The sequence below is a fragment of the Mirounga angustirostris genome, unplaced genomic scaffold (genome assembly GCF_029215605.1).
Source record: "Mirounga angustirostris isolate CCGP_5_RB_7025 unplaced genomic scaffold, mMirAng1.0.hap1 SCAF_10, whole genome shotgun sequence".
Lineage (NCBI taxonomy): Eukaryota > Metazoa > Chordata > Mammalia > Carnivora > Phocidae > Mirounga > Mirounga angustirostris.
Window position 1 is genome coordinate 38,266,807 of NW_026991718.1, and position 27,736 is coordinate 38,294,542.

The following is a 27,736-nucleotide window of genomic DNA, read 5'->3' on the forward strand; positions in this document are numbered from 1 at the left end:
TAAAATCTTTAAAAAAAAAAAAAAAAGAAGAGTTAACTATAATTGCCGCTATATTCCCCTATGCTGATACTATTTAATATGCCAATATTCCCAGAAGAGTGAAATTTTGAAAAATTTTTTACTTCGTAGTAATTCCCACTGTTACTACACCTAGTGGACAGAATGAGCCCTCCCTTTGCCTGAGAGACACTGCTTGAGACTCCAAATAACAGGAAACATTTATAGAAAAACTGATATATATGATATAGTTATCAGTAAGAAACAGATCTTACAGAAAAAGCACAAAGTGAAAAGGGTGTTGTAAATTTTCTTCATTCCAAAAGAAAGAGCCTTCAGTACTTTGAGAGCTGAGGTGGTCTAAATGCTCAGCACAGTCTCTGGCACAGAGTAAGCACTCAACAGAAGCTGGATGAGAAGCCTGAGAAATTAATGGATAAATGACCATTTCCTTGAACAGCTCAAATATTATTTCCAAATCACTATAAAACAACTGGGAAACCCATACATTTCTCTGTTTAGGCTCCCTCGCTCTTCTCTGTAGATGTTTAATCATATAGGTAAAATATGAAAGTAGACAGAAGAGTGGTTGCTATGTTCTGTTGAAGAGTTATTAGTGGTACCTGGCAGAATTTAATCTCCCAATGTGTGAAAATCTAACATTTGCTAAAAATAAATAAATAAATAAACAAACAAACTGTAAAGGTAATGTGCGCCATACACAATGGTACTATTTGATGTCTTTTAAAGATACAGTACCTACCTGCCTCATATTTATAATTTATACAGGAATTTATCATTTATAAACTTACACAGGAATCTATCTCTCCATGTTCATCTGAGCTAGTTTCAGAACTTTGAAAATTTTTTAAAAAACTGATAAATGATCAGAAAAAAAACTAAGCTATGAAGAATTAAATTGGCTAATGGAAGAAAAAATTGGTGCATTTTATAAAAATCAACAAGAATCTTCCCAACTATTTTTTTTTTTTTCCTGAAAACAATGATCTCAAATACTTCCAATTTTAAAGTACCAGAATTCTATGGCTAGAACCTCACACCAGTATCACTGTTTCTATCATCCAGTTTCTTCCCTTTATTTTATGAGCTTTTCTTTCTTTCTTTTTAAAACCTGGTAATCCTCACATTAAAAAATTCTAGGACAGGGGTCCGCAAATTATGACCAAGGTCCAAATATGGCTTGCTGCCCATATTGTACACCAGATGGCCAAGATGGTTTTTTTGTTTTCTCTTTTTTTTAACATTTTTGAAGGGCTATAAAATAAATCGAAGAAGAATATTCAACAGAGACCTTGTATGGCTAGCAAAACCTAAAATATTTACTCTGACCCTTTACAAAAAACTTTGCTGTTCCTGCTCTAGGGTATTATTTATCACAGCTTACTCAGTAATTCAAGATAATTTATATCAATGATAAGTTCACAGTGAATCAATACATTTTATGGTGGTAATTAGCATAGAACTCCTTCGTAACAGTATTTGTGGTCTTCATGCCTACCATTTAGTTCCAATAACCAACTAAGTTGTTTTTTTAGAATGCTAGCAGAGAACCCCGCACAGTATGGAAGTTCAAATATCAAACTCAGACCACCTAAACAATAGTACTTCAGTTATAATGCTAGTCTAAAGTAGTGGAATAGTCTGGATATAGGAACCCTTTTTCTCTCTTGAGAATTCAGATCAACTGATAAGCAAAGAAAGCTCAAACCATTTTATCCTCTTTGTACATCCCCCGTTCTTACTTAAGTTAAAAGGAAGAAAATAATTCTTCCTTGCTTTCTCTGAAGTCTATCCCAGGTGAGAGGTACAGATGTATATGTGTGTGTGTGTGTGTGTGTATATCAAAATCTCAAATGTGTTTTCTAATTAGGTTTCCTTATAGAGAGTTCTCCCCAAATATTTGAAAGAAAACAAACACAGAAACTTACTCCAGAGCAGGTCTCAGAACTCTGACTTTTAATGCTTCTAATATTCGATTTAACTCCACAAATGGTTCTTTCTGACTTGGGTCTACAGAAAGACCGGATTCCTGACAAAAATAGAATGAACTTTTGTTAGCAGTAATAAGGTAAAGAGATATGATAAAAACATATTCTAAATTATAAAATATGGGTCAATCCATTAAAAATAATTTCTAACATGTATTTCTATGGTGCAGACTGATGACTGAGCCCTACTATCATTCTTTCTAATAGTAGTAGAATCCCTTTGTATTCCATACAGAGCCGGGTACATAACTGTATGGAATAAAGCTGGATATGACTTTGTGAGTTGTAAATTCTGGCCAGTGAAACAGAAACATATATTCTTTGCCCCTTTCTGGAATACCAAAAGGTGTAGCTAGAGTTCTGACTGCTATCCTGGACCATAAGGACAGGGACACCTTAGAAACAGCAGAGCTACAAGGAAGCTAGGTCCCTAAAAGCCTCATGGAGCATAGCTACTATATCTGCTGTGGATGGCTTACCACCTCCTAATTCTGTGCAAGAGACATAAACTTCATTTTTTTTTTTAAAGCACTGGTATTTTGGGTCTTTGTTACTTATAAATAAGCTTAATCCTAACTGACATAACTGCCTTTAGGAAATTTATACAGACACACACAAAATTCCCGTAAGGAACAGAGAAAGACCTGAGTTACTGTTTTTCTGAATTGTTTAAAATAGAAGGGGTGCCTGGCTGGCTCAGTCGGTAGAGCATGCAACTCTTGATCTTGGGGTTGTGAGTTCGAGACCCACATGGGGTGTAGAGATTACTTAAAATCTTTTAAAAAATAAAAAATAAAATAAAATAGAAAAGGCTTAGATTAGAGGTCTGGTTTACAGACTGGCTTTAAACTATTTAATCTTTATAGTCCTTCATTTTTCTAAACAGAAAACACAATAGCACATGGTGGCTTAGAATACAGTTTGAAGACGTCAATTTGGGACTGAATCCTAGTTCCTTCACGAAGGAATTTGTATGGCCTTGGGCAAACCACTTCTCCAGACCTCAGCTTCCTTATCTATAGAATGGAAGCAATTTCTAGCAATTTCTATCTCACAGGATTGCAGTGAGGAATAAAGGCAGGGGTTGGCTTGTGGACTCAACACATGACAGTTGGCACCATCACAACTAGGTGATACTGGTGGACTATTCTGAGATCCCCAACCTTATGTCTACTAGCAATAAAAGACAAAAGCTGCTCACCTGAAGTAAATTTTAGCTTAAAACTCATCTGATAAACAAAATGCTACAAGTTGGGCCAGATTCTTCTCTGCTATCCTACCTTCCCTATTAAAAGAGGAAATGGAGAAAGTAGTATCACTTTTGACCCCTTGGTTGATGACCTGGGACCAATGCGATGTGGCAGGGATAAGGAAAAAACAATTCAAATAAGAAGTTCTAGAATTGTAGTTTTCACCAAAAAAAAAGACCTCCTAGTACAATGAGGTCAGCCCTGATATTAAAAATCTCTCTATGGCCAGCAGAAGATTCAAAGACCCCAAGGAGCTCCCTCGTTTTCTGCGCTGCATGTCCTCACACACCGGCACACTGTTACCTGGCAGAGCTCTTCAGCTACATCCAGCATTCCTTGTCGAAAGAAGTGCTCCACCATCACCTCATTGAGGAGCCTCTGACTGTCTGCCTGCCAGCAGCCGTCTATTCCCACACTGCTAATGTCAGAATCAAAATTCTGAAAAAAAAAAAGAAAACGGATCAGGAATTGGCTAGGATAGATCACTTTATAGGATTTTCACCCCACCTAACAGAAAGAGTGCCCTTCATTTTGCTCAAATATCCACAGTAAGGACCCAATTCAAATCATCTGCAGCCTATGAAAGAAGTCGTTTTTCCACTGCTCCGTTCTAAAACTTGTCACTCTCGTTGATTGATTATTGCTAGAACAGTAAATGAGTACATTTTCAGAGGGTATTTTGGGAAAATACATTTAATCATTTCAAATAAATTTATTTCTACACGATATAGCAATATTTTCAGGTGTACAGTGCTACCTAGAAAAACATATTCAATGCAGCATTGTCTAATTGGAAAAGAGAGAAAACCCATATGCCCAACACAGGATTAAATAATCATGGCACAGCCCAACAACTGCTGTGCCAAGGTAGGGGTTGGGGGTGGGAGAATGGCCAGGTAATGAAGAGAGCAGGCTCTGAGGCCAATCTACCTGGGTTTGAATCCTGGTTCTTTTACTAGCTGTGTGATCTTGGCCAAATCAGTCAAGGTCTTTGAGCCTTAGCTTCCTTATCTTAAGTGGAGAAAATAACAGCACCTTCCTATGATGGGCTGCATCTTCTTAAAATTCCCATGTTGAAGTCCTAATTCCCAGTACCTCATTGAATTAAGATGAGGTCATTATGGTGGGCCCTAATCCAATAGGACTGGTATCCTTATAAAAAGAGGAAATTAGGACACAGGTAAGTACAGAGGAAACACCCATGTGTTAGGGACTGAATGTCTGTATGTGTCCACCCCCCCACACACCTCCCAAATTCCTACACTGAAGCCCTAACCACCAATGTGGCTGTATTTGGAGATGGTCTGCGAGGAGGAGATAAAGGTTAAATGAAGTCATAAAGGTGGGGCCCTAATCCAATACCACTGGTGCTCTTTTAAGACAAGGGAAAAACACCAGCGTGTTCTCTGTCTCTCCACCCTGTGAGGACACAGTGAGAAGGCAGTCATCTATAAGCCAGGAAGGAGGTTGTCTGCCCTCAATAGGAAATGAGTTGGCCAGCGCCTTGATCTTGGACTTCCCAATCTCCAGAACTGTAAGAAAAATAAGTTTCTATTGTTTAAACAACCTAGTCTATGGTATTTTGTCTTGGCACCTCAAACAGATGAAGACCCCATGTGAAGATCCCAGGAGAAGGTGACTATCTACCAGCCAAGAAGACAGGCCTCAGCAGAAACCAACCCTGCCAGCATTTATCTTGAACTTCTAGTCTCCAGAGCTGTGGAAAAATAAAGGTCTGTTTAAGCCACCCAGTCTGTGGCATTTTGTTATAAGAGCCCTAGCAAATTAATATACTCCTTTATTGGTTAAATGAAATGGTAGTTGCTAATATTCTAATATTACTATTCATAACGAAAAAGTGAGGTTCATTACTATATCTACTAATATGGAAAAATGGCCATGACACCTTAAGTGAAAAAAGCAAGTTTTACAAAATTATGACCCCATTTTTGTTTTTTAAAAAAGGAATACTTGCAAATGCTTAGGAAAAAAATCCAAAAGAATATACATTAAAGTATTAGCAGAGATTATCACTGGAGATTACCACTCTCCACAAAAAGAGCAAATATTCCTTTTATGATAAACTAAAAGATTTTCTTAAAACACACGTTAAGAGTTCCAGTTCTGGGTAAGATTTACATGTAAGCACATTCCACCCTGTCTATCCCACTGAATGCAGTTATAAAATCAGCAGAGTGAAGGCAGCAGCCATTTGAGGACACTAAAAAGTGATTCTAGATCCTCCTCCACTTATGATGGGTTAAATCCTGATAAACATAACATAAACTGAAAATAACATGAACTGAAAATGAATTTAGTATACCTAACCTACCAAACATCATAGCTTAGCCTAGCCTATCTTACACATGCTCAGATGCTTACATTAGCCTATAGTTGGGTAAAATCATCAACACAAAGCCCATTTTATAACAAAGTATTGACTATCTCATGTAATTTACTCAATACAGTAATGAAGTGAAAACCAGAATGGTGATACGAGCATTAAAACGCTGCTAAGTGTACTGGTCGTTCACCCTCGTGATCATGTAGCTGACGGGGAGCTGCAGCTCAGTGCTGCTGCCCAGGATTCACAAGAGTAACATACAGCATAGTGCTGCCAGCCCTGGAAAAGATAAAAATTCAAAAGTCCAAGTACAGTTTCTACCGGAAGCATATCGCTTTCACACCATCATAAAGTAAAAAAAAATTGTAAGTCAAATCATCCTAAGTCGGGGACCATCGACAGTAGTAAGTGGACTGGGAAGAGGGTCACAGAACTAGTGGTGAGTTTACTACTTTTCTCCCTCCAATACCTCTCAGCCTGGATGCGATACAGCCAAAACACAGAACTAGGCATCCAGAATGTGGACACAGTGTTCCAGGGGAAGCCCTCTAGTTCCAGCATGAGAAACAGGAATGGGTTTCTCCTATCACCCAGAGAGGAAGAGAAATCACATGTATTTTCCCTCCATTTTCTTGCACCTCTAGTTCAAGGCAGTCTGACAGTACATTACTTTTCTATTGCAACTTAAATCAACACAATTTTATTATTTCACAGCTTGACAGATCAGAAGTCCAATAGGCTCACACCGTTTCTCTGCTCCAGGTCCCACAAAGCTGAAATCAAGGTGTCAGTGACCTAGGCTCGTATCTGGGAGAATACAAGATGAATCTGCTTCCAGGCTCGTTCAGGTTGCAGAATAAAGTTCCATGCAGTTTTAAGACCATGGTCCTTGTTTCCTAATTGGCTGTAGGGGTTGTTCTCAGCTTCTAGAAGCCACTCACATTCCCTGGCTCATGGCCCCCTCTATGTTCAAAAGCCAACAACAGAGGTGACATCCCTCACACTCTTGAATCTGTTTTTTCTCTTTCTACCAACCTCCACTGCTTTTACGGGCTCCTGTAAAATTATACCAGGCTCACCTAGATAATCTCCCCATTTTAAGGTCGACTGCTTAGTAACCTTAATTATACCTGTGAAATCCCTTCAAAGCAGTACCTAGATAAATGTCTGAATAACCAGGGATCAAGAATCTTGGGAGGGTATTTTTAGAATTTTGCCTACTACAGCAGGCAACCTAAAACTCTGGCAGAGGGGGTCCTTTCTCTCCAGAGGAGCTGTGGTCCCAAGAAGGGGCAAAAACCTCTATTGCATCTTTGCTTTCTGTCGTTCCACCACCTAGCCCCAGATACAGGCATAGTCATAGTAAGTGTACAGAAGAGCAGGGTAAAACAAAGCCCCAGTTTTCTGGCCAAATGACCAAAAATGTGGCCCCAGAGAACCATATAGTCCCATTGAGATCATAGAGAGGGAAGAATCAGAAAAGTGACCCCTTAAAGTTGTTATGAACTCCTAGGCTCATTCTCCAGTTGCACATGCAAGGGCCGATCCTAAGCAACATACCAGACTTTAAAAACTGAACTAGGGGACAGAACTAGATTCCAGGTCCCAGAATGGCCACTGGTTGGCAGACAAATAAGACATATCTGAATAGCTCTGACACTGAAACCACAACTCAGAGAACACTGATCAGAACTTGTAGCCTGAACTCAACCAGGTTGACTGCTAAAACAGAAATATCAACATTCTCCATAGAATTTAAACAAGACCCAGAGTCTTGTAACATAATACAGTTGACCCTTGAACAATCTGGGTTTGAACTGCACAGATCCACTTATACATGATTTTTTTTTCTGATAAATACACCACAGTACTGTATATGTATTTTCTCTTCCTTGTGATTTTAGTAACATTTTCTTTTCTCTAGCTTAATTTATTATAAGAATATAGTATATAACACATATACAAAATATGTGTTTATCAACTGTTCATGTTATCAGTAAGGCTTCCACCCAACAGTAAGTTATCAGTAGTTAAGTTTTGGGGGAGTCAAAAGTTGTATGTAGATTTTCAACTGTGCAGGGTGTTGTTCCAGGGTCAACTGTATTAAAAATGTCCAGGATACAATCCAAAATCATCTGGCATACAAAGAACCAAGAAAATCTAAACTCACATGGGAATAGATGGTTCAACAGACATCAATGCCAAAATGACAAAGGTATTGAAGTTATCAAATACTTTAAAGTTATAAAACTGCTTTATAAAGGAAGAGTAAACACTTTCGAACAAAACACAGAAAGTCCTATCAAAGAAACAGAAGACACAGTAATCAAAATAAAAAACTCATTGAATGGACTCAATATCAGAATGGAGGTGCCAACACAAAAAGTCAGTAAATATCAACAGAAATTATCTAATCTAAACAATAAAAAAGACTGGAAAAAATGAACAGAGCCTCAGAGACCTGTGGGACAACAAGACATCTAATATGTATGTCATCCGAGTACCAGAAGAAGAGAGAGTAATGGAGAAAAAATGAATACTTCCTGAACTTAGCAAAAGACGTAAATCTACAGATTCAAGAAGCTCAGCAAACTCGTAAAAGGATAAACTCAAAGAAATCCACACCCAGACACCTTACAATCAAATGGCTGAAAACTAAAGACAAAGAAAAAAATCTTGAAAGTGGCTAGAGAAAAGTGATGCATTGCTTACAGAATTCTTCACAGAAACCATGGTGACTAGAAAGAAGTCACTCAACATTTTTCATGTACTAAAAGAATGATCATCCCAGAATTTTATGTCAAGTAAAAATATCCTGTACAAACGAAGATGAAATAAAAACATTCTCAGGGCGCCTGGGTGGCTCAGTCGTTAAGCGTCTGCCTTCGGCTCAGGTCATGATCCCAGGGTCCTGGGATCGAGCCCCGCATCGGGCTTCCCTGCTCGGCAGGAAGCCTGCTTCTCCCTCTCCCACTCCCCCTGCTGGTGTTCCCTCTCTGGCTGTGTCTCTCTCTGTCAAATAAATAAATAAAATCTATAAAAAAAAAAAAAAAGATTTGGGTGCCTGGGTGGCTCAGTTGGTTAAGCGACTGCCTTCAGCTCAGGTCATGATCCCAGGGTCCTGGGATCGAGTCCCGCATCGGGCTCCCTGCTCTGCAGGGAGCCTGCTTCTCCCTCTCCCACTCCCACTGCTTGTGTTCCCTCTCTCACTGTGTCTCTCTCTGTCAAATAAACAAATAAAATCTTTAAAAAAAAAAACATTCTCAGATGAAAGAAAGCTGAATTTGTTGCCAGAAGACCTGCTCTAAAAGAACTGTTGTAAATTCTTGAGATAGAAAGGAAATGATACCAAAAGTAAATTCTGAACATCAAAAGTGAAGAAAGAACAAGTCTACCTTGTGGTCTAAAAGCTTTCCCTAACCAGATACCACCTCACACCTGTCAGAATGGCTAATATTAACGACAAGAAACAAAAGATGTTGGCGAGGATGCGGAGAAACGGGGACCCTCTTACACTGCTGGTGGGAATGCAAACTGGTACAGCCACTATGGAGAACCATTTGGAGGTTTCTTAAGAAGTTAAAAATAGAAGTACCCTACAACCCAGCAATTGCACTACTAGGTATTTACCCAAAGGATACAAAAATACAGATTCAAAGGGGTATGTGCACCCTGATGTGTATAGCAGCATTATCAACGATAGCCAAACTATGGAGAGAGCCCAAGTGTGACTGTTGAATGGATAAAGAAGATGTGGTATATATACATAATGGAATATTACTCAGCCACCAAAAAGAATGAAATCTTGCCATTTGCAACAACATGATGGAGCTAGAGTGTATTGTGCCTAGTGAAATAAGTCAGAAAAAGACAAATACCATCTGATCTCACTCATATGTGGACTTTAAGAAAGGAAACAGATGAACATTTGGGAAGGGGGAAATGAAAAAAAAGGAAAGAGGGAAACAAGCCATAACTGACTTTTTTTTTAAAGATTTTATTTATTTATTTGAGAAAGAATGAGAGACAGAGAGCACGAGAGGGAAGAGGGTCAGAGGGAGAAGCAGACTCCCCGCTGAGCAGGGAGGCTGATACAGGACTCGATCCCGGGACTCCAGGATCATGACCTGAGCCGAAGGCAGTCGCTTAACCAACTGAGCCACCCAGGCACCCATAAATGACTCTAAATGACAGAGAACAGAGTGAAGGTTGATCGAGGGAGGTGGGGGGGGGGTGGGCTAGATAGGTGATGGATATTAAAGACAGCACTTACGATGAGCACTGGGTGTCATATATAAGTGATGAATCACTGAAATCTACTCCAGAAATAGTGCACTATATGTTAACTAATAAAATTTAAATAAAATAAAATAAAATAAAAAATAAAAGCTTTCCCTAACGAATTTTACTTTCACTCCCTAAATCTTACATAGGCATTACCCCCCAATAAACCTCTTGCATTTTTTTAAGCACATAAATTTAATTAGACAAGATCATTTAGATTTAACTGAAATTACAATCCTAGGCAATCGCTGCTTAACTCAGACCAAGTAACATAGGATTATTTTATAGCACATACAAGAACAGGCAGAAACTGCTAAGCACCCACCATTTACAATGACCACAATGCAGGAGAGTTTTCCTCTCCAACATTGAGCACATTTTTCTTTAAAGAGCTATCTACCCTTATTTTGGATGTCAATCCAATAGCCTAAAACAAAACACATACATTAAGACTCAGAATTACTTGGGCAAAAACCAAAAATGAACAAGCAAAATTACCGTCAGAATCTTAAATTTTATTTACTTGCTTTTTATAGACCTCTTTCTTGGTCTAGTACTTAACCTAAAGAATACTAATAATACCAAGTACCTAGATTCTAAAGCAACAGCTACCACACAAATACTAAATAGGCTGTCTCTAGCACTGAAGAAAAAGCCACAACTGCTTGCATAAGGCTAATTTCAAATCAGATTATCAGATTCTGCCTGTTGAGAGATGACTTTATAACAGTTCACCAATGCTTTTGAGTAGATTATTGTATCTCTATGCCATCTATGACCACTAGAATGCTGGAAGTGGAGATGGTGCTACTCTGTTCCTCTTCCAGACTAGAGCAGAGGCCATACGGGTGATGATGTCATAGACACTGTCCCATATTTTCTGCCCCAGACAAATGGCCATTCAAATGAATAAAGGAATGGGTATCTGAAGATGACACAATTTATAACAAACTCCAGCATCTGCCTGTATTTCTCTCAATGTCTAAGTGTACCCTATAAGCAAGAATCATTGAGACTATGTAAGAAAGATTCCTCACTGATCTAGTGACCCCATTCAATCCAAACATAGCCTTCAGATTTCTACTTATTCATTTAATAATTATACTCCAATCCCATCAACCCCTAACAAATTTATAAGGTTCCTGTTCTGCAGGAAAGAAATGAAACAACTTTGGAAGACACAACGGTCATCTCAAAGGACAGAGCATGTTAAAAGAGACTATTTTATTTGGCAGTATAGACTAAGTCCAAATTTTAATAGCTACCATCAGATAATAACTGCTCAAGAAAAGAATTCCTTCAAATCTTCCCTTAATATACATAAAAAAGTTAATTTTGATCATCCGAAAATGTTAAAATGTAAGAGTTTAATATTTAAACAAATTTAAACAATTTTGCTATGCTCCTCACATACCTTTATTTCCATAAGGTATACCCTAGTCACTGCTATATGGGTAAGGAAAAAATCAAACACCCTTACGCTCAGGATATCTTTACTGCATTCAAATTCTAATTCCATAGTCTTGGAAAATAGAACTAAACATGAATAAGCAATGCATTAGATGAAATTTTCTGAGCTCCCTTCTACCATTCTGACTTTCCAGTTTAAACTATCAAGGTAGAAAAACAAACTACTTTCACAGCTTATTTTCTGCTCACATGTAGTAAAAATCAAAGTTAAAATTGTATAAAGAGGTTGAGGAAATGCAGCATAGTGCTACTCCTTTTGTTATAACTGTATGTTCTTTCTGTTGCTTCAGTGCTAGGATCAGTTCCAGCTTCTGTTGCTAGGTGACCAAACTCGTTTGCATGGCTGCAGGAAATCAGTAGCATTGCAAACAAGCCAAGAAGTGGCTAATAAAAAGAAATATCTATTATTAGTACTTCTGTTTTACTGTACTTTTTCCTTTTACATTTTTCAAGAAAAAACTTGAAAAGATGTTCTTAAATGTGAAAGCAGAATTCAAACAAGAATCAAAAACAAAAAAGCACACATTCAAGGGTGTGTCTGCCTGGCAAGGATGTTATAGCTTAGAAATGATACATTAATTCGTACACTATCTCATATATGTACTTTCAGTGCCATTCATATTTTTGACGCTTTTAAGTTTAAAAATGTGGAAGCTGAGGGGTGCCTGGGTGGCTCAGCTGGTTAAGCATCTGACTCTTGTTTTCGGCTCAGGTCACGATCTCAGAGTCATGAGATCAAGCCCCGCAACTGTCTGTGCTCAGTGTGGAGTCTACTTGAGAGTCTCTGCCTCTCCCATCTCCCCCGCCCACATGCCTGCTCTCTCTTTCTCAAATAAACTAATAAAACCTTTTTTAAAAAAAAATATAAAGAGGGGCGCCTGGGTGGCTCAGTCGTTAAGCGTCTGCCTTCGGCTCAGGTCATGATCCCAGGGTTCTGGGATCGAGCCCCACATCGGGCTCCCTGCTCGGCAGGAAGCCTGCTTCTCCCTCTCCCACTCCTCCTGCTTGTATCCCCTCTCTTGCCGTGTCTCTCTCTGTCAAATAAATAAAATCTTAAAAAAAAAAAAAAAAATATATATATATATATATAAAGAAATAAAGAAATAAAATCTGGAAACTGAGACAGAGAAGGAGTAAATAACTTTAATAAAACATTATGAAACTATGAAATCTAAACAGATCATCCTATCTCCTTGGCCACATCATGAACATGCTTACAAACTGGTTAGACTTTGAAGACTGGTTTTGATTGTTCACCATTCAAAACCAATACATTTCTGAAATAAAGTTTATGAAATTATGTATTTTTTTAAAGTAGGCTCCATGCCCAGCATGGTGCCCAAACCCACGACCCTGAGATCAAGACCAGAGCTGAGATCAAGAGTAGGACACTTAACCGACCAAGCCACCGAGGCACCCCTGAAATTTTAATTATTGAGCAATGGTAACAATACAAGAAAAAACTCAGTAATTATTTTAATTCTTAAGTGTCAATTCTTTAATACTGTTAATAATTTAAAAAAAAAAAAAACTCCCCCACCTACTTTTGAAGAAAAATTGGTGTATGAACCTAACAATGTGCTATTGTTACACCTAGCAGGAATCAATTTCTCTAAGCATCCAATTAATCTGGTTTAGCAGTGAGGGACAGAGGTAGACCACAAAGGATACTTAACAGGGAATTAAGAAGACCTGGATTCTGGTTCCACTCAGTCTGGGAAAAGATATCTACTTAACATACATATATACATACATACTTTACATACATCCAAAAGAGGTGTGTTTTTTTTTTTTAATTCCTCCCAATATGAGAACAAAACAACCAAAATTCCTCCCAAACAATAAAGACAAACAACCTAATTGAAAAAAAGTGGACAAAAGATGAGCAAGAAATTCACAAAAGGGAGAAATTCTGATAGTCAAAAACATGAAAAGATGCTCAACCCCAAAGATGATGATGGAAATGCAAATTTATACAACTAGATAAATTAATCAGATGGATGTGAAATATTCAGAAAATTTCAAGTCTGATAGTACCAAGTGTAGATGAGAAACAGAATTGTGTTTAATACATGTTTGGTAGGACGGTAATTTAGTATAAGCCCTTCAGGGAAAAATATAGCAAACCTGGTAAAGCTGATGATGAGGCACATGGTCTCAGATGAAATAATCCATATTTGGGCATATACCAGCCAGCGGTGCCTTGCAAACTGGTTGGAAAATAAATTCAGTAGTGTGTCATAATCAGCATTTGTAGATGCATTTCTAGATGGAGATGCTACCTTCTTAAACGTTCCATTCTGTCCTCTGTATGCTATTCATACTTCTATTTTGGTTTTCAAAGTTAAGAGAGAGGCAGGTTGTGCCAGATCAAGGAAGGAGCGGGGTGGGGGGGGAGGCATCCTAGTAAGTTCTTACTTTATAAACAAAGGGGAGAGTAACGTGACATGGTCAGAGATATGCCAAACTCCAGCATTGGGCTTTTAAAATCCTTAAAATGCTCCATAATCTAACCATCTGTCACATTTGCATCCCTACCCCTCACAATTATTTTACATACCTTTCTGCTCTGGTCAATCTGCTTTCCCAACTGCCTCCTTATCTGAACAGATGACAGAAATTTGAGGAACTATTTTACTAATCTTCCCAAAGACGGCACATACCTCTTACCACTCTAGATGCATAAGAGAGAAATTCATACATACAGAGGATGACCAAGGACACTCACCGGGAGTTAATTCTCTCAAGGAACTCCAGTTAAGGAAGTTTCTTCAAAGTCATAAAATCTTAGTATTTACCCAGTTCCTCCATCTGCTTTCTAGTTCTTTGATCAAAGTTTTCACACCTGTATCTGTGGACAATAATCCCTATCTTACAAAGTGTTGGTAAAGACTAACTAAATAATGTACACCAAAATATCTACCAGGACCTTATCCCACAGAAAGCCTTCAATACAACAGTAGCTGAATTGGAGAACCAGGCCTTGCCACCAAATCTTCTGATTCTACACTGAAAAGTCTTCATTTTAGAAAATATAAATAAAAACAAAAAACACATTAACACAGGCATTAAGAACAAATTCATTAATTTAAAAATCACTCGAATACAATTACACACTGCATTAGGTGGCACAACTTAATGGGTTGTAAGGTCCCTTTTCCCTCTCAACCCAACCTGACTTGGGATGCTAGATTAAGCAAGCTATTTCATCTTCTAGCCTCAGGCAAAAGTGGGTCCATAACACCTCCAGACCCAGTGGGATTCTCTGATCCTGCATCTTAATATGACACCTGATTGCAAAGGTTTAGGCTTTCTTCTGTGGACTAGACTATAATGCAAACAATTATCATTATCAACTAAAGAATGTAGTTTCATTCAGCTCAGAGCAGAATAAGAACAAGATAGGCCCAGAGCTTAGAGCTAATGATGTTGTGTAACAGATGGCAAAAAAAACCAGAACTTAACTCATCTTCTCTTTTGAGAATGATCTTCAGACTGAAAAAGACAAAACCAATGTTGTTTCACAGAAACTGGAGCCTGATATAAGTGAAGAGACCCAGAGAGCATCTAGCTGCTTGTATGAGTCAGGACTCTTGGTTCCTACAAACAGAAATCTCCTTTGCCCAAACAAGCTGGATTTGAAGAAAGGCTCAGGTAACCAGGGGTAGGTAAGAGGGTAGCTGAACCTCAAAAGATGTTCCCTCCCCCACCTCTTGCTCTGTTTCTCTCTGAAGAAGAATTTTGTTTCCCACAACAGACCACATTCTTTCAGGGACTACTAATCACATCTAGGTGCACATATTCCCAGCCCTTCTTTCCATAAGAGCTCTAATGAGAAAGATCCTAGAGAGGACTCTGAGGTACCCACCCTGGAGCAAACAACTGTGGCCAAGCCTGGGTAGGTCAGATCGATCCTCAGACCATGCAACTATGGCCAAACCCAACAAGGTATTGAGAATGTGGCTGCTCCTAATCCAAATCACATAATTTAAAAAGAAACGCCTTCCATCTTGACTACAAAGATATGAGATTTTTATTAAATGCCTCCCAAAAATTTAGACACATAAGTCTAGTGCATTTTCTTGGATTACTCACTAGTAGTTCAGGGAGAAGAGTTAGTTTGACATGTTTTATTTTATTTTTAGGGAATATGTTCCTGGCTTTTTATCATTGTTGTCTTTTTTATAACTTTGTTAACCATTCCTTTTCAGTAATTCTAAAAATACAATACTCAAAATATATTATCAAATTATCTGTCTGTATTTCAGAACTCAACTTAGCTCTTTTTCTTAATCAGAGTGTATTTTCTATTTCTAGTCATTTAATTTCCTTTTTCTTTCATTAACAATAACATCGCTCTACTATATAAAGATTTATCCATTACATAATAACAGAACTTCAGAGCTAGTACATACCTGATCTCACCCACTCTATATCTCAGCTACTATTTAAGGCCAAATCCAACACCTTTTCTCCCATTGGTATCTTCTTCTCCTCTCATACCCCAGTCATACCTACATAAAAGGAAGTTCCAGATGGCTCACCCAGAACTATCTTAAATATTCTATATTTTGCTTTTTATGGCATTACTCCATTTTTTAACACAGTCAGCATTTTAACTCACCCATGTAGATGCTCCATCTACTGGCAGATCAGCTTAGGCTGATGCTTTTTAAAAACTATTTTTAACCCTTATTTCCCCCCTTAAAACACTACCAGCCCTGCAATGGCCTGATTTCCTAGTGTAGCACTCATGAGTGAGATCTTTTTCCAAATCCTGATTCACCACTTGCAAGCTGTACACCTGGGATATGTTACTTAATATCTGAGTCTTAAAATGGGAACAATGTTCCTATACCATAGAATATAAATATACGTACAGCGCCCAGCTCAATAGCTGGAACATGGTCAACACTCAATACATGACAGCTATTATCTTCCTACTCCGGACTTCTCCTTAGTCTAATTTCATCCTATTTAATGAGGGCAAGCAAATCCTCAACTGTTTATATCATTCACCCCCTTTTTCCCTAATCTCCTTGAATCAAATCCTTAGGCCTTCCATCAACCCTATTCGTGATTAGGCAGCCACTCCAATAGAGTCAGTCCCCGAGGATCTTTCACAGGAGTCCAGCATTTCTCAGTTGTTTAGCCTCTTCCTCAGTCCTACAGAAAACTGCACCTCTGCTGTTTGAAATCTTAACTGTTCTTCCAAGTCAAATTTTTTTAAAGATTTTATTTATTTATTCATTTATTTATTTATTTAGACCATGCATGTGAGCAGGGGGAGGGGAAAAGGGGGAGAGAGAGAGAAGCAGATTCCACAATGAGCATGACCCCGAGGATCACAACCTGAGCCGAAGGGGAGCCGGACACTTAACCAACTGAGCCACCCAGGCGCCCCCCAATTCAAATTTAAGATACCAACTCCACAAAACTTAGACTAAATAAGAGCACAATGATCTTCCCTTTACTTTACAGTAAACAGAGTGCATCCCATGCAAATTTATCTTATGTTGCCTCAGAATTTTCCCAGCTCTTTCACATGTACAAGCAGCACTCTTACATAACCGAACTAGACCATCCTCTTCTAGAGAACATGGACTATGTATTGTGCTTTCAACTATCCCACAACTGTGTCTAAATTTAGACAATTTAAAATCTTAGCACTATTTATTTTAACATAAACACACACACACATATCTAAAGCAGTAATGGTTTTATTGACTTTTCTTACTTAGGAAGTAAACTCAAAAAAAGTCAAAAGACTTAAACACTGAAGTAAAAGCCCTAAGCAGGAGAGAATTCTAGATGTTCTTAAAATGGGAGAGGAAATTAAAAATAGGCCAACACATTGTTTTTACTAAAAATGATTTGCCACAGAACCCAATAGCTGATATTATTTATTTTAAATAGTGATCATACTATGATCTGAAAATAGTCAACACATTAAGGCAGAAATCTTCAATAATTTTTTTATGTTCACAAAATTAAAAGCCAGAAAGTGTCTTGGCTAACACCACAAACTTTTTTTATGCTTACATTAAGCGATGACTAAAGAACTTTAAAACAAGCATTAAAACATTAAAGGAAAAAATCATTAAGCATGTCAAAAATTTACTAATGTTCCTCACTCAAAACCAGCCTGCTCATAAAGGAGTCACCAGCTTCTCTGTCCTCCTCTTGGCAGGGTGGGAACATGTGTCCAGAACAAGGTGCTCACAGGCTGCTGGACAGCATTCCGGTTTATTACTCAAGTCTGTTTGTGGTACATAAAGGCCTGTGTGCCACAATGGCTTCAGCTTCATCTTGTTTGCTCACCACCAGCCCATAGGAGTCCACCCAGCCTTGTTACAATGGGTGGCCCTGGAAGCTTGTACAAATTTACGAGGTCCAAACTACAAGTCAGTGGAGTCCTATACGACAACAGCCTACACAGAATTCCTCAAGTATGTGAGAAGCACAGTGTCTAGGTAGTTCTAGTGTAGGTAACAGCTTCCTGTTATAGCTCAGGCCAAACAGATGTTCCCATCCCAAAGAAGAGGGAGGGAGAAAATGCACTGAAAAATGGTACAGAACTGGGTTAAAAGATCCAGGCTTTCTTCTGTGCCCCAGGACCATAATTCAACAAACACTTAACAGTATCAACTTAACAATGGAGTGTCATAGGATGGATCAGAAGAATCTGGAATCCAGGTCACCTAGAACCTAAACTACTTTCACAGCAACATAAAATCACACAAAAAAATTTTTTTACTTGAAAAAGCCCTTATAACTTACATGACAAAAATGTCCTCCAAAGAGAAATGAGTAAATTAAAATATATAATTAGGAACATTCACTTCAAACACATTCACACCAAAAAAGCCACAATGTACATTACTCACTATGCATTCCCTTGGTATCCATTCTCAAAGGGATTCTTTTGTTTCTAGCACCAAATACACTTAAATGCTTTGTCTCAAAATTAGCCAAAATATTTGACAACAATTATGAGTATTTGTAAAGACTTGCTAGATCAGGAAGACATGCTCTGCAAGTCACCATTAACTAGGGGGACAAGAGTAAAAAGAAGGTTCTAATAATGTGACAGGACAACAGGCACAATCTAGGAAATGGGGACACACGGTCACCCTATCAGTGGTAGAATACAAAGCTGGTCAATTACTGGCCCAAATGCTCTAGATCCTAGTGGCCAGCAGTCCACACACTTGAGATATGGCTGCTGAGGCCATCCTCACCTATCTTGAATCTGGGATCTCTTCTCAGATACTTTCTCTGATTGGCTGCTATGAAAACTTCAGCTCTTCCCACTATCATGGCATCTTCTGGTCTTGCTGTCCCCACCCTCTGTCATAACTACAAGCAGCCTGGTGGTCAAGCAGATGCCTCCTGTTACCTCCAAGGGCTTGAACCATCAGAATCACTAGATTGCCTTGGTCATTGTCAGCCACCAAAACCCAAAGCTTCCTAACCACCACCTAGAGAACCTGAAGGTCCCTCACCCACAGCGATTTAAGATCCTCTCTAAAGTGCCCCACCACCATTCCAGTAAGCCCTTAAGCTAGTACATACCAACTGAAGATTTCCAATGCCATAGCCCCCAAAAAGTCTGATGCCAAAGCCACTTCCAAAGCTTGTTCACGCTCTTGGAGTCACCAAACAGGCATCACAACCTCAAAGTTATTTCAGAGAATACTGCCTTCCCAGCCTTTGCTAGCAAATGCCATCACTAATCCAAATATCGTGTTGCTGCTGCCAAGACTACTTCTCAGGCCTCTTTTGCCAAGTTGAAACCCTCAGCACTATGGGAGTGGTGAAAGCTCTCTGAAAGGTCACTAACACTTCTGTAAACCACAGCTACCCAAACAATCCTTAGAGCCCCTGCCACACACTGTCCAGTCACACTGTACCTACCAGTTAGCAATAACTCCTTAGAAGCAGATAGTTCCGCCTTAGACTGCCTGGAGACTAGCCCTTCAAGACTACTGCTCTACAGAATAATTTCTAACAGGTAGGCTTACCCGTGAGTTAGACAAAGTCACCCTCTGGATTCCATGAGTTTCTATCTACATCACAGCTACTAGCTCTCCTACATTCAGACTAAGCAACTCATAGGACTCGTTTTTTCTACAAAGAGCTCTCCCAAAAGTTCTTCCTACCTTCCCACAAGTTTGTGTCAAAGAAACATCCATAAACAGTTACAAATTCCCCAATGGCTGATGTAGTCAGAGGTATCACACAGAGGTAGTTAGGCCCTATCTCTTAGGCCCCACTATGAACTCAAAGGGCAAAACTGGCCCAGTGCTAATAATAACCACTTATAAGTAAACCACTAAGTCAAAGATTCAAGAGATGTCACTGGAACGATCACCCAACAGAAGCAGACTGCAACCAACCCACTCACTCACACAGAAAGCAACACTGGAGAAAAGCGACTAGCATGCACACAGGAAGACAACAGGATGATGCAGGGGAGACAGATGCAAGGGTATTATCCTAATCGCCCCATAAGAGAGACAGAGTCACTACCAGGGAACTATTCAGGAAGTAGGAAGTTACTTCTATAAACACACTCCCTCACAGGAGTTAAAATTTCTTTGGAAATTCACTCATCATACCAGGAACTGTAGTCATATAAGCAAATGTTTTTATTTTTGTTTTTTTAAATATCAAGAGCAAACTTTAAGAATAACTAGTAAAACCAAATCTGAAAAAATTAATAAAAGCCAGGATGAAAGGAATAGCATAAAAGAATTGAAGAAAGCAAATGTTATCAGAGCAGTGACAGGAGATGAAGGATGATGTTAAAAAGTCCCAGACACTTCCTTCAACACCATACCTTATCAATGGCTTTTCCAACCCGAGAAACACTGCTGTGGATGTCTTTGTGGTCTGAGGCCAATTTTTGAACAGTGTCCTTTATTCTCTTACAGCACTGTGTCAAAACAAGTGAAAGTGTCCCTGATAATTCAGCATCTTGGCCTATAAAAAAAGAAAGAGAGAAAGAAAGAAAGAAAGATTGGTTACTCACAAAAGCAAACCCAAAGATGGCAAATTTCAAATAGGCCCTTTAGAACATGAAAGTTGGAAGAAAAGTGAAGAAAAACAAATATCTGCTTTGAAACAGATGGTCACATTCATAGATAACATTTTTCAAGTGAATGCTAAGAAAGTTATCTTATTTTTTGGAATAAATAAGAAAACTTTACTATGAAATAAGCCACTTTTGTAATTACTAAAATAGCACAGACTGTGAATGATACTGCCAAGGCATTTTTCAGAAAATATGTCTAACTGAATAAACTCAGTTATTCAATCCACTTAAAGTAAACTGTTCAAGTTATCCTCAAAACATTTTCATTGTTACTCAATTTCCTAAAAGAGAGATTTAGTCTAAATGCTTTATAATCTATATAAAGAAGTAGGAAAAAAACCTAACAAACTTCTTTGGATACCAGGATGAAAAGAGTGAACAAAGCAGAAAAAGAGTTAACATATCCCCATCTATAAGGCACAGTGAGCCATTCTTATCAGGGTTCCCACCACTCTGATAGGAGTGGCTCATTATGCCTAAACTGTACAATGAGGTTTAAGCCGAATTCCTGCTTTCCTTCTGAGAGTCTGGAGTTTTGGTATGTGCTACGCAGAGGGTGCCTATATGACCAGTCCCCAATGAACACCCTGAGCACTATGTCTCTAATGAGCTTCCTTGGTAGACAACACTTCACACTTGTTACAATCTGACGCTGGAGGAATTAAATGTATCCTGCTTTGTGTGACACTCCACTGAGAGAGGACTCTTGGAAATTTTCTCCTGGTTTCCTCTGGACTTTGCCCCATGAGCCTCTTCCCTTGGCCGATTTTGCTTTGTGTCCTTTTCGCTGTAACAAATCTTAGCCATGAGTGTGACTACAGGCTAATTCCTGTGTGTCCTCCTAGTGATAACTGGAACCTAAAGGTGGTCTTGGGGACCTTGATACACATGCTAAATCAACTGAAAGTTGCTACAGTTTATATCATCTTTCCCAGTGCTATCTCCTCAGGAAAAAGGGAAGAGAAGAAGATGGGAAGAAAAGCAAACATTTATCAATTACCTCATACATCTATATATCCCCACCTGTGAGCAACAGGCCTGGCTTCTGAACTACTCACTATGATATAGCAGTGGTTCTTAAACTTGAATTTACATCAGAATCACCTGAAGGTCTAGTTAAGACAAAGGAGTTGCACCTCCACCCCCTGTATCTAATTCAAGAGGTCTGGGATGGGGTTCAAGATTCTGAACAATAACAACCCCAAAAGTACAACAGCCCTAGGATGTTCATTCATTCAACAAATATTTATTGAGCAAGATACCTTCTGATGAGCAAGATAAAAAACACAATAAGTCAATTATATATACTATGACAAAAGAGGATATATTCTACTGGGGGAGAAAAAAGCAGAGTAAAAGAGATGGAGAGTGTATGTGAGCTGAACAATTACAATCTTAAACAGAATGGATATGATAGGCCTCACTTAGAAAGTGATATCTCAGCAAAGACTTGAAAGAAATGAGGGAACTAGCCATGGGGCTACTGTGGGGATGAAGGGTAGCAGAATTTGCCACCCCAAAATATGCTTCTTTGGCATGAGGATTATTTTGAGCATGTTACTGTGAGAAACAGCAGATACAGGAAAAGTTCTAAAAACAGAGTAGAAGTCACCCTTTTGTAAGGGAAATTTACATTTATGAGGGAAATCTCCATTAGTAAGAGTGTCTCTCTCTCTACACCAGGAAGAGAAGAATGGCTCTAAATCATATGAAACTTATCAGTGAAGAAAGGTCAGACTTATATCTGCACAACAAACCTTACTTTTGTTTACTGTGCTTTTCCTGATAAACTGGCCTCCCCACACCTTTCTTTCATCTTTAGCTGAAGATGGTACTTAAGCCTGAACTCTAAACCACCTCTTTGAGTTACTCACTTTTCTTTGAGAACTTCCCTTGTATACATAAGGTATACATGTTAATAAGCTGTTTTTCTCTTGTTAATCTGCCTTTTATTACAGGGGTCTCAGCCAAGAACTCACAAGGTTAAAGGAAAAATTATTTCTCCTCCCCTTCAGGGGAAAGCATTCCAGGCTGAGAGGACAAAAGCCCTTACAGAAATATACCCAGATTATTTAAGGAATAGCAAAAAAGCCAGTGTGGCTAAAGTAGATGTCTGGCAAAGAAAAACAGAAGGAGAAAAAGTTTAAGAGATAATGGGGGTCCTGATCTTGCAGGCCTTTTTGGCACTGTAAAGACTTTAGCTTTTATTTTGTGTGAAAGGGTATCCACTGCAAGGTTTTGAGCAGAGCAGATACATAAACTAACACATTTTAGTATGGTCATTCTAGCTCAAGACAGAAGTACAAGAACAGAAGCAGGAAGAGAAGTTAGGAGGCTATGGCAGCAATCCAGATAAGAGGGCAGTGGCTCAGCCCAGGGTTTTACACTTGATCTTAGCCAAAAGGCCGAGAAGCGATCAGCCCCGGGATTTAGATGTGGAGGTGGTGAGAAGTGGTTGGATTCTGGATATATTCGGAGGGTAAAGCCAATAGGATTTCCTGACTGAGTATGAGGCAAGAAAAGGACTCACAGACGACTCCAAACATTTTAGCTTAAGTCAACTGGAAAGATGGAGTTGTCTTCAATTAGAATGATAAAAATTAAAAGGTGAGCAGGTATGAGAGGAAGGAAGAGAGAAAGAGTTCACTTTTGGGTTTGTTAAATTTGGTATGTGAGTAGTTACCCCAGTACACATGTGGAGTGAGTTAGATTTATAAAAATGGAGTTCAAGAGCAAACATGGGGCTGGATCTACAAATTTGTGAGCCACTGGCATGTAGATGATACTTAAAGCCAGAAGGTTAGGGGTGCCTGGATGGCTCAGTCAGTTGGGTGTCCAACTCTTGGTTTCAGCTTTGATCTTATGAGTCATGGGATCAAGCCCCATGTTGGGCTTTGTGCTCAATGGGGAGTCTGCTTGAGATTCTTCTCCCTCTCCCTTTGCCCCCCTCCCTGCACTCTCTTGCACTCTCTCTCTAAAACAAATAAATCTTTAAAAAAAAAAATCATAAAGCCATGAGGCTAAATGAAATCATCAAAAGAGGCAGTAAGTACAGACAAAAAGAAGTGATAAAAGATGGGAATCCTGGAAACTCCAAGTTTATGAGACCAAGATGAAGTAGAACTGGAAAAGGAGACTAACAGACAACTGAAAACACTGTGAGGTAGGAGGAAAATCAAGCAGGGTGCTGGGGAAGCCAAGTAAAGACAATGTGTCAAGGAGGAAGAAGTAACTGTTAAATGCTCTGCTATGTCAAGTAAGATACAGACTGAGAACTGACCACTGGATTTACAATGTGGAAGTTATCAGTGACCATGACAAAGAGTTTCTCTAAAGTTTCAAGAAAAGAAACCTAGAAGGTTGTAGGGACTGTGAAGAGGGAATTTAAGTCTAGTTCAGTGACAACCACTGAGAGAAGTAAAAAGATAAGCAAACAGAAGATAGTGCCCATAAGATACCCAATCCAATATGATGTAACCAAAATAAAAACTGCCCTCTTCTCTAGATACAATTGCACAAAGTATGTATCAGGTGCTTCCAACTTCTAATAATATAATTTAGGCTAAGAGAAGACTTGGTAATTCAGGAAAATTTCAAAATCTGTCTAAAAGGTATTCCATACCCTGAGCCAAATGAATCTAACTGCTTCAGTAGCTCTACTCTGGCCATTTCTGTATCTAAACCTTACCCAACCTCAGTACCTTCATCTCCTCTATGAACCTCTCTGCTGATAGAGTTACTCAGTCTTCTCAATTTCTAATGAATTCTGTTCTCTCCACCATTCCTCTAGCACTGAATTGTATCCCACTCAACAATTTTGTGTATAATTCCATCATCAGTCTCAACTAGATATGTAAGTCCTGAGGGAAGATAGGTTCTTATTGTAAACTACATATTCCAGTCTTATCACATGCCTTGCAGAGTTTCATGCACTATTAATATAAGTCTTTGGATTGATGGTAAATAAAGCAAGGAAAGAACAGTTAAAAAGAATGCCATATTCAACAAGTGGTGCTGGAATAAGCAGATACCCAGATGCAAAAGAATCATACCATATACAAAAATTAACTCAAAATGGAATGAACACCTAAATGTAAGAGCCAAAACTATCAAATTCTTAGAAGAACATGGGTGTATTCTTGACCTTCTATTGGACAATGGTTTCTTAGGTATGATACCAAATGCACAAGTAACAAAAATAAATAGGTAGGGGCGCCTGGGTGGCTCAGATGGTTAAACGTCTGCCTTCGGCTCAGGTCATGATCCCAGGGTCCTGGGATCGAGTCCTGCATCGGGCTCCCTGCTCCTTGGGAGCCTGCTTCTCCCTCTGCCTCTCTCTCTCTCTCTCTCTGTCTCTCATGAATAAATAAATAAAAATCTAAAAATAAATAAATAAATAAATAAATAGGTAGATAGAGAAACAGATAGGTAGATAGATAGATAACTTCTTCATCATTCAATTGGACTTTATCAAAAAAACTCTTGTGCTTCAAATACTACCAAGAAATTGAGAAGACAATCCAAAGAATGACAAAAACTATTTGCAACTCATATGTCAAATAAGGGTCTAGTATCCAGAATGTACAAAGAACTGTTACAACCCAACAAGACAACCCCATTTAAAAATGGGCAGGGGCGCCTGGGTGGCTCAGCTGGTTAAGTGTCCGACTCTTAATTTTGGCTCAGGTCATGATCTCAGGGTCCTGGGATCAAGCTCCATGTTGGGCTCTGCACTCAGCACAGAAGTCTGATTGTCCCTCTCCCTCTGCTCTTCCCTCTGCTCTTCCCCCTGCTCGTGCTCTCAAATACATAAATATCTTTAAAAAATAAAAATGGACAAAGAATTTGAATAGACGTTTTTTCCCCAAAGAGGGTAAGACAAATAACCAAACACAGGACAAGATGTTCAACATCATTAGTCAAAAGAGAAATGCAGGGCGCCTGGGTGGCTCAGTTGGTTAAGCGACTGCCTTCAGCTCAGGTCATAATCCTGGAGTCCCTGGATCGAGTCCCACATCAGACTCCCTGCTCTGCAGGGAGTCTGCTTCGCCCTCTGACCCTCCCCCCTCTCATGTGCTCTCTCTCTCTCTCTCAAATAAATAAATAAATAAATAAGAAATGCAAATCAAAACTAAAATGAAAAACTACTTCACACCCACTGGGATAGCTCTAATGAAAAAGATGGACAACAAAAAGAGTTGGGGAGGATGTGGAGAATTTAGAACCCTCACACATTGCTGGTGGGATGTAAAATGGTGCAGTGGCTGAAGAAAACAATTTGACAGTTCCTCAGAAAGCTAAAGAGAATAACCATATGACACAGGAATTCCACTGCTAGGTACATACTTGAGAGAAATGAAAACATATGTCTACACACAAACGTTCACAGCAGCATTATTCATAATAGCCAAAAAGTGGAAACAATCCAAATGTCCAAATGATGACTGGATAAATGTGGCATAGCCATATAATGGAATATTATTCAGCCATAAAAAGGAATAAAGCACTGACACATGCTACAACATAGACAAACCTTAAAAAAACTGTTGACTGAGGGGCGCCTGGGTGGCTCAGTTGGTTAAGCAACTGCCTTCGGCTCAGGTCATGATCCTGGAGTCCCAGGATCGAGTCCCGCATCGGACTCCCTGCTCAGCAGGGAGTCTGCTTCTCCCTCTGATCCTCCCCCCTCTCATGCTCTCTCTCTCTGTCTCATTCTCTCTCAAATAAATAAATAAAATCTTTAAAAAAAAAAAAACAAAAACTGTTGACTGAAATAAGCCAGTTACAAAAGGCCATATATTGTATGATTCATTTATATGAAATCTCCAAATCCATAGACAGAAGTAAATTCATGGGAGCTAGCGGCTGGCAAAGGGTAGAACGGAGAGTGACTGTTAGTAAGTATGAGGTTTCTTTGGGAGTGATGAAAATGTTCTGGGATTAGATAATGGTTATGGCTCCACATCTCTGAATACTCTAAAAGCTGGTGAATCATACCTTTTAAAAGGGTGACTTCTATGGTATGTGAACTATTTCTCAATTTAAAAAATCTTAAAAATGCAAGCCCTAAGTCCTATTCATTCTAGCATGTTTGTTTCTACAGTCAGTAGACAACAAAGTAAACAAAAGGTTAAAGAACAAAAAAGCAGACACCAAGCTGGAGGACAGAGGTCATCTGGAATTTACCAACTGAACTTCCATGCCCCAACCTTAAAATTCATTGATATTTTCAAATCTCAGCAACTTAAATGTCTGTCGTTTGGTGCTGCTATCATTTCTTTTTCCTTTACCATCTATAAGACCCTACACTTTCTGGTTTTCAAGTTTATAAAGGACAGATACTAGCAGTATAAGGTCAATTAATTAACACTGAGAATTCTCAGTACACCCCAAGGAAAAATTTCTACACTGTATTCGGAAGTGTAAGAAAAGTAGAATGGAATAATCTGAAAGAGAACCCTGGGAAAGCCCTGTTCAAAGAGAAAGATTCCACTAATGCATTTTCAAATGGATTTAGTGGAAAGCGGCCAAGGTAAAAACAGGTTTAGAAATCACTGTAATAATCAAACTGAGACCAAATCTCTAAGTCCTAAAGGGAGAGTTCTAATGTTCTTCTGATTTCTCTGTCTGAAAACAAAACCCGCTTCTAGAAGAACATTTCTGTGAAAGAAATCTAAATGGATTCAGTTCCTAGAAATAAAGCTGGGGAATTACTAACAGCCGTCTTTACCATAACTAAACTAGATGTGAGGTAAATGTCAGAATCCCAGTCGGCCACTGCGGTGATCACTTTTCACCCAGGATGAAGTCCTGTGCCAACTGTGTCTTTTTTTCTTTCTTTCTTTCTTTCTTTTTTTTTTTTTTAAAGGGAGAGAGAGCAAAAGAGAGTGGAGGGGGGTGGGGAGAGAATCCCAAACAGGCTCCATGCCCAGCATGGAGCCCAACACAGGGCTGGATCTCACAACCCTGAGATCATGACCTGAGTTGAAATTAAGAGTCTGAGTCACCCAGGTGCCCCCAACTGTGTCTTTCAATGCAATAAACTTCCCTGAACTCATGGCCCATACATAAGCATGAAAGAAATAGTTCTGAGGCAGTGTTCATCACTTACAGTGACCACATGTACTTTTCTTTAAAGATTATTTACTGATTTATTTATTTAAGAGTGAGAAGGCGTGAGTGAGAGAGAGCTCAAGCCAGGGGGAGAGGGAGAGGGAGAGGGAGAGGCAGACTCCCTGCTGAGCAGGGAGCCCAATGGGGGCTCAATCCCAGGACCCTGGGATCA

At 39.0% G+C, this 27,736-nt stretch overlaps 1 protein-coding gene across 5 annotated transcripts in view; it reads right to left on the reverse strand.

The window, feature by feature from the left end:
• The window catches only part of RMND5A (required for meiotic nuclear division 5 homolog A), a 64,986-nt gene that overhangs the window by 22,597 nt on the left and 14,653 nt on the right, over window positions 1-27,736 (reverse strand). For all 5 annotated transcript variants that reach the window (XM_064572231.1, XM_064572230.1, XM_045884590.3 and 2 more), the window contains exons 2-4: window positions 20,197-20,339; window positions 3,560-3,694; window positions 1,947-2,047 (exon numbers count right to left, since the gene is read on the reverse strand). In XM_064572231.1, coding sequence (XP_064428301.1) covers window positions 1,947-2,047; window positions 3,560-3,694; window positions 20,197-20,339 — 379 coding nt within the window. The remainder of the gene's footprint in view (window positions 1-1,946; window positions 2,048-3,559; window positions 3,695-20,196; window positions 20,340-27,736) is intronic.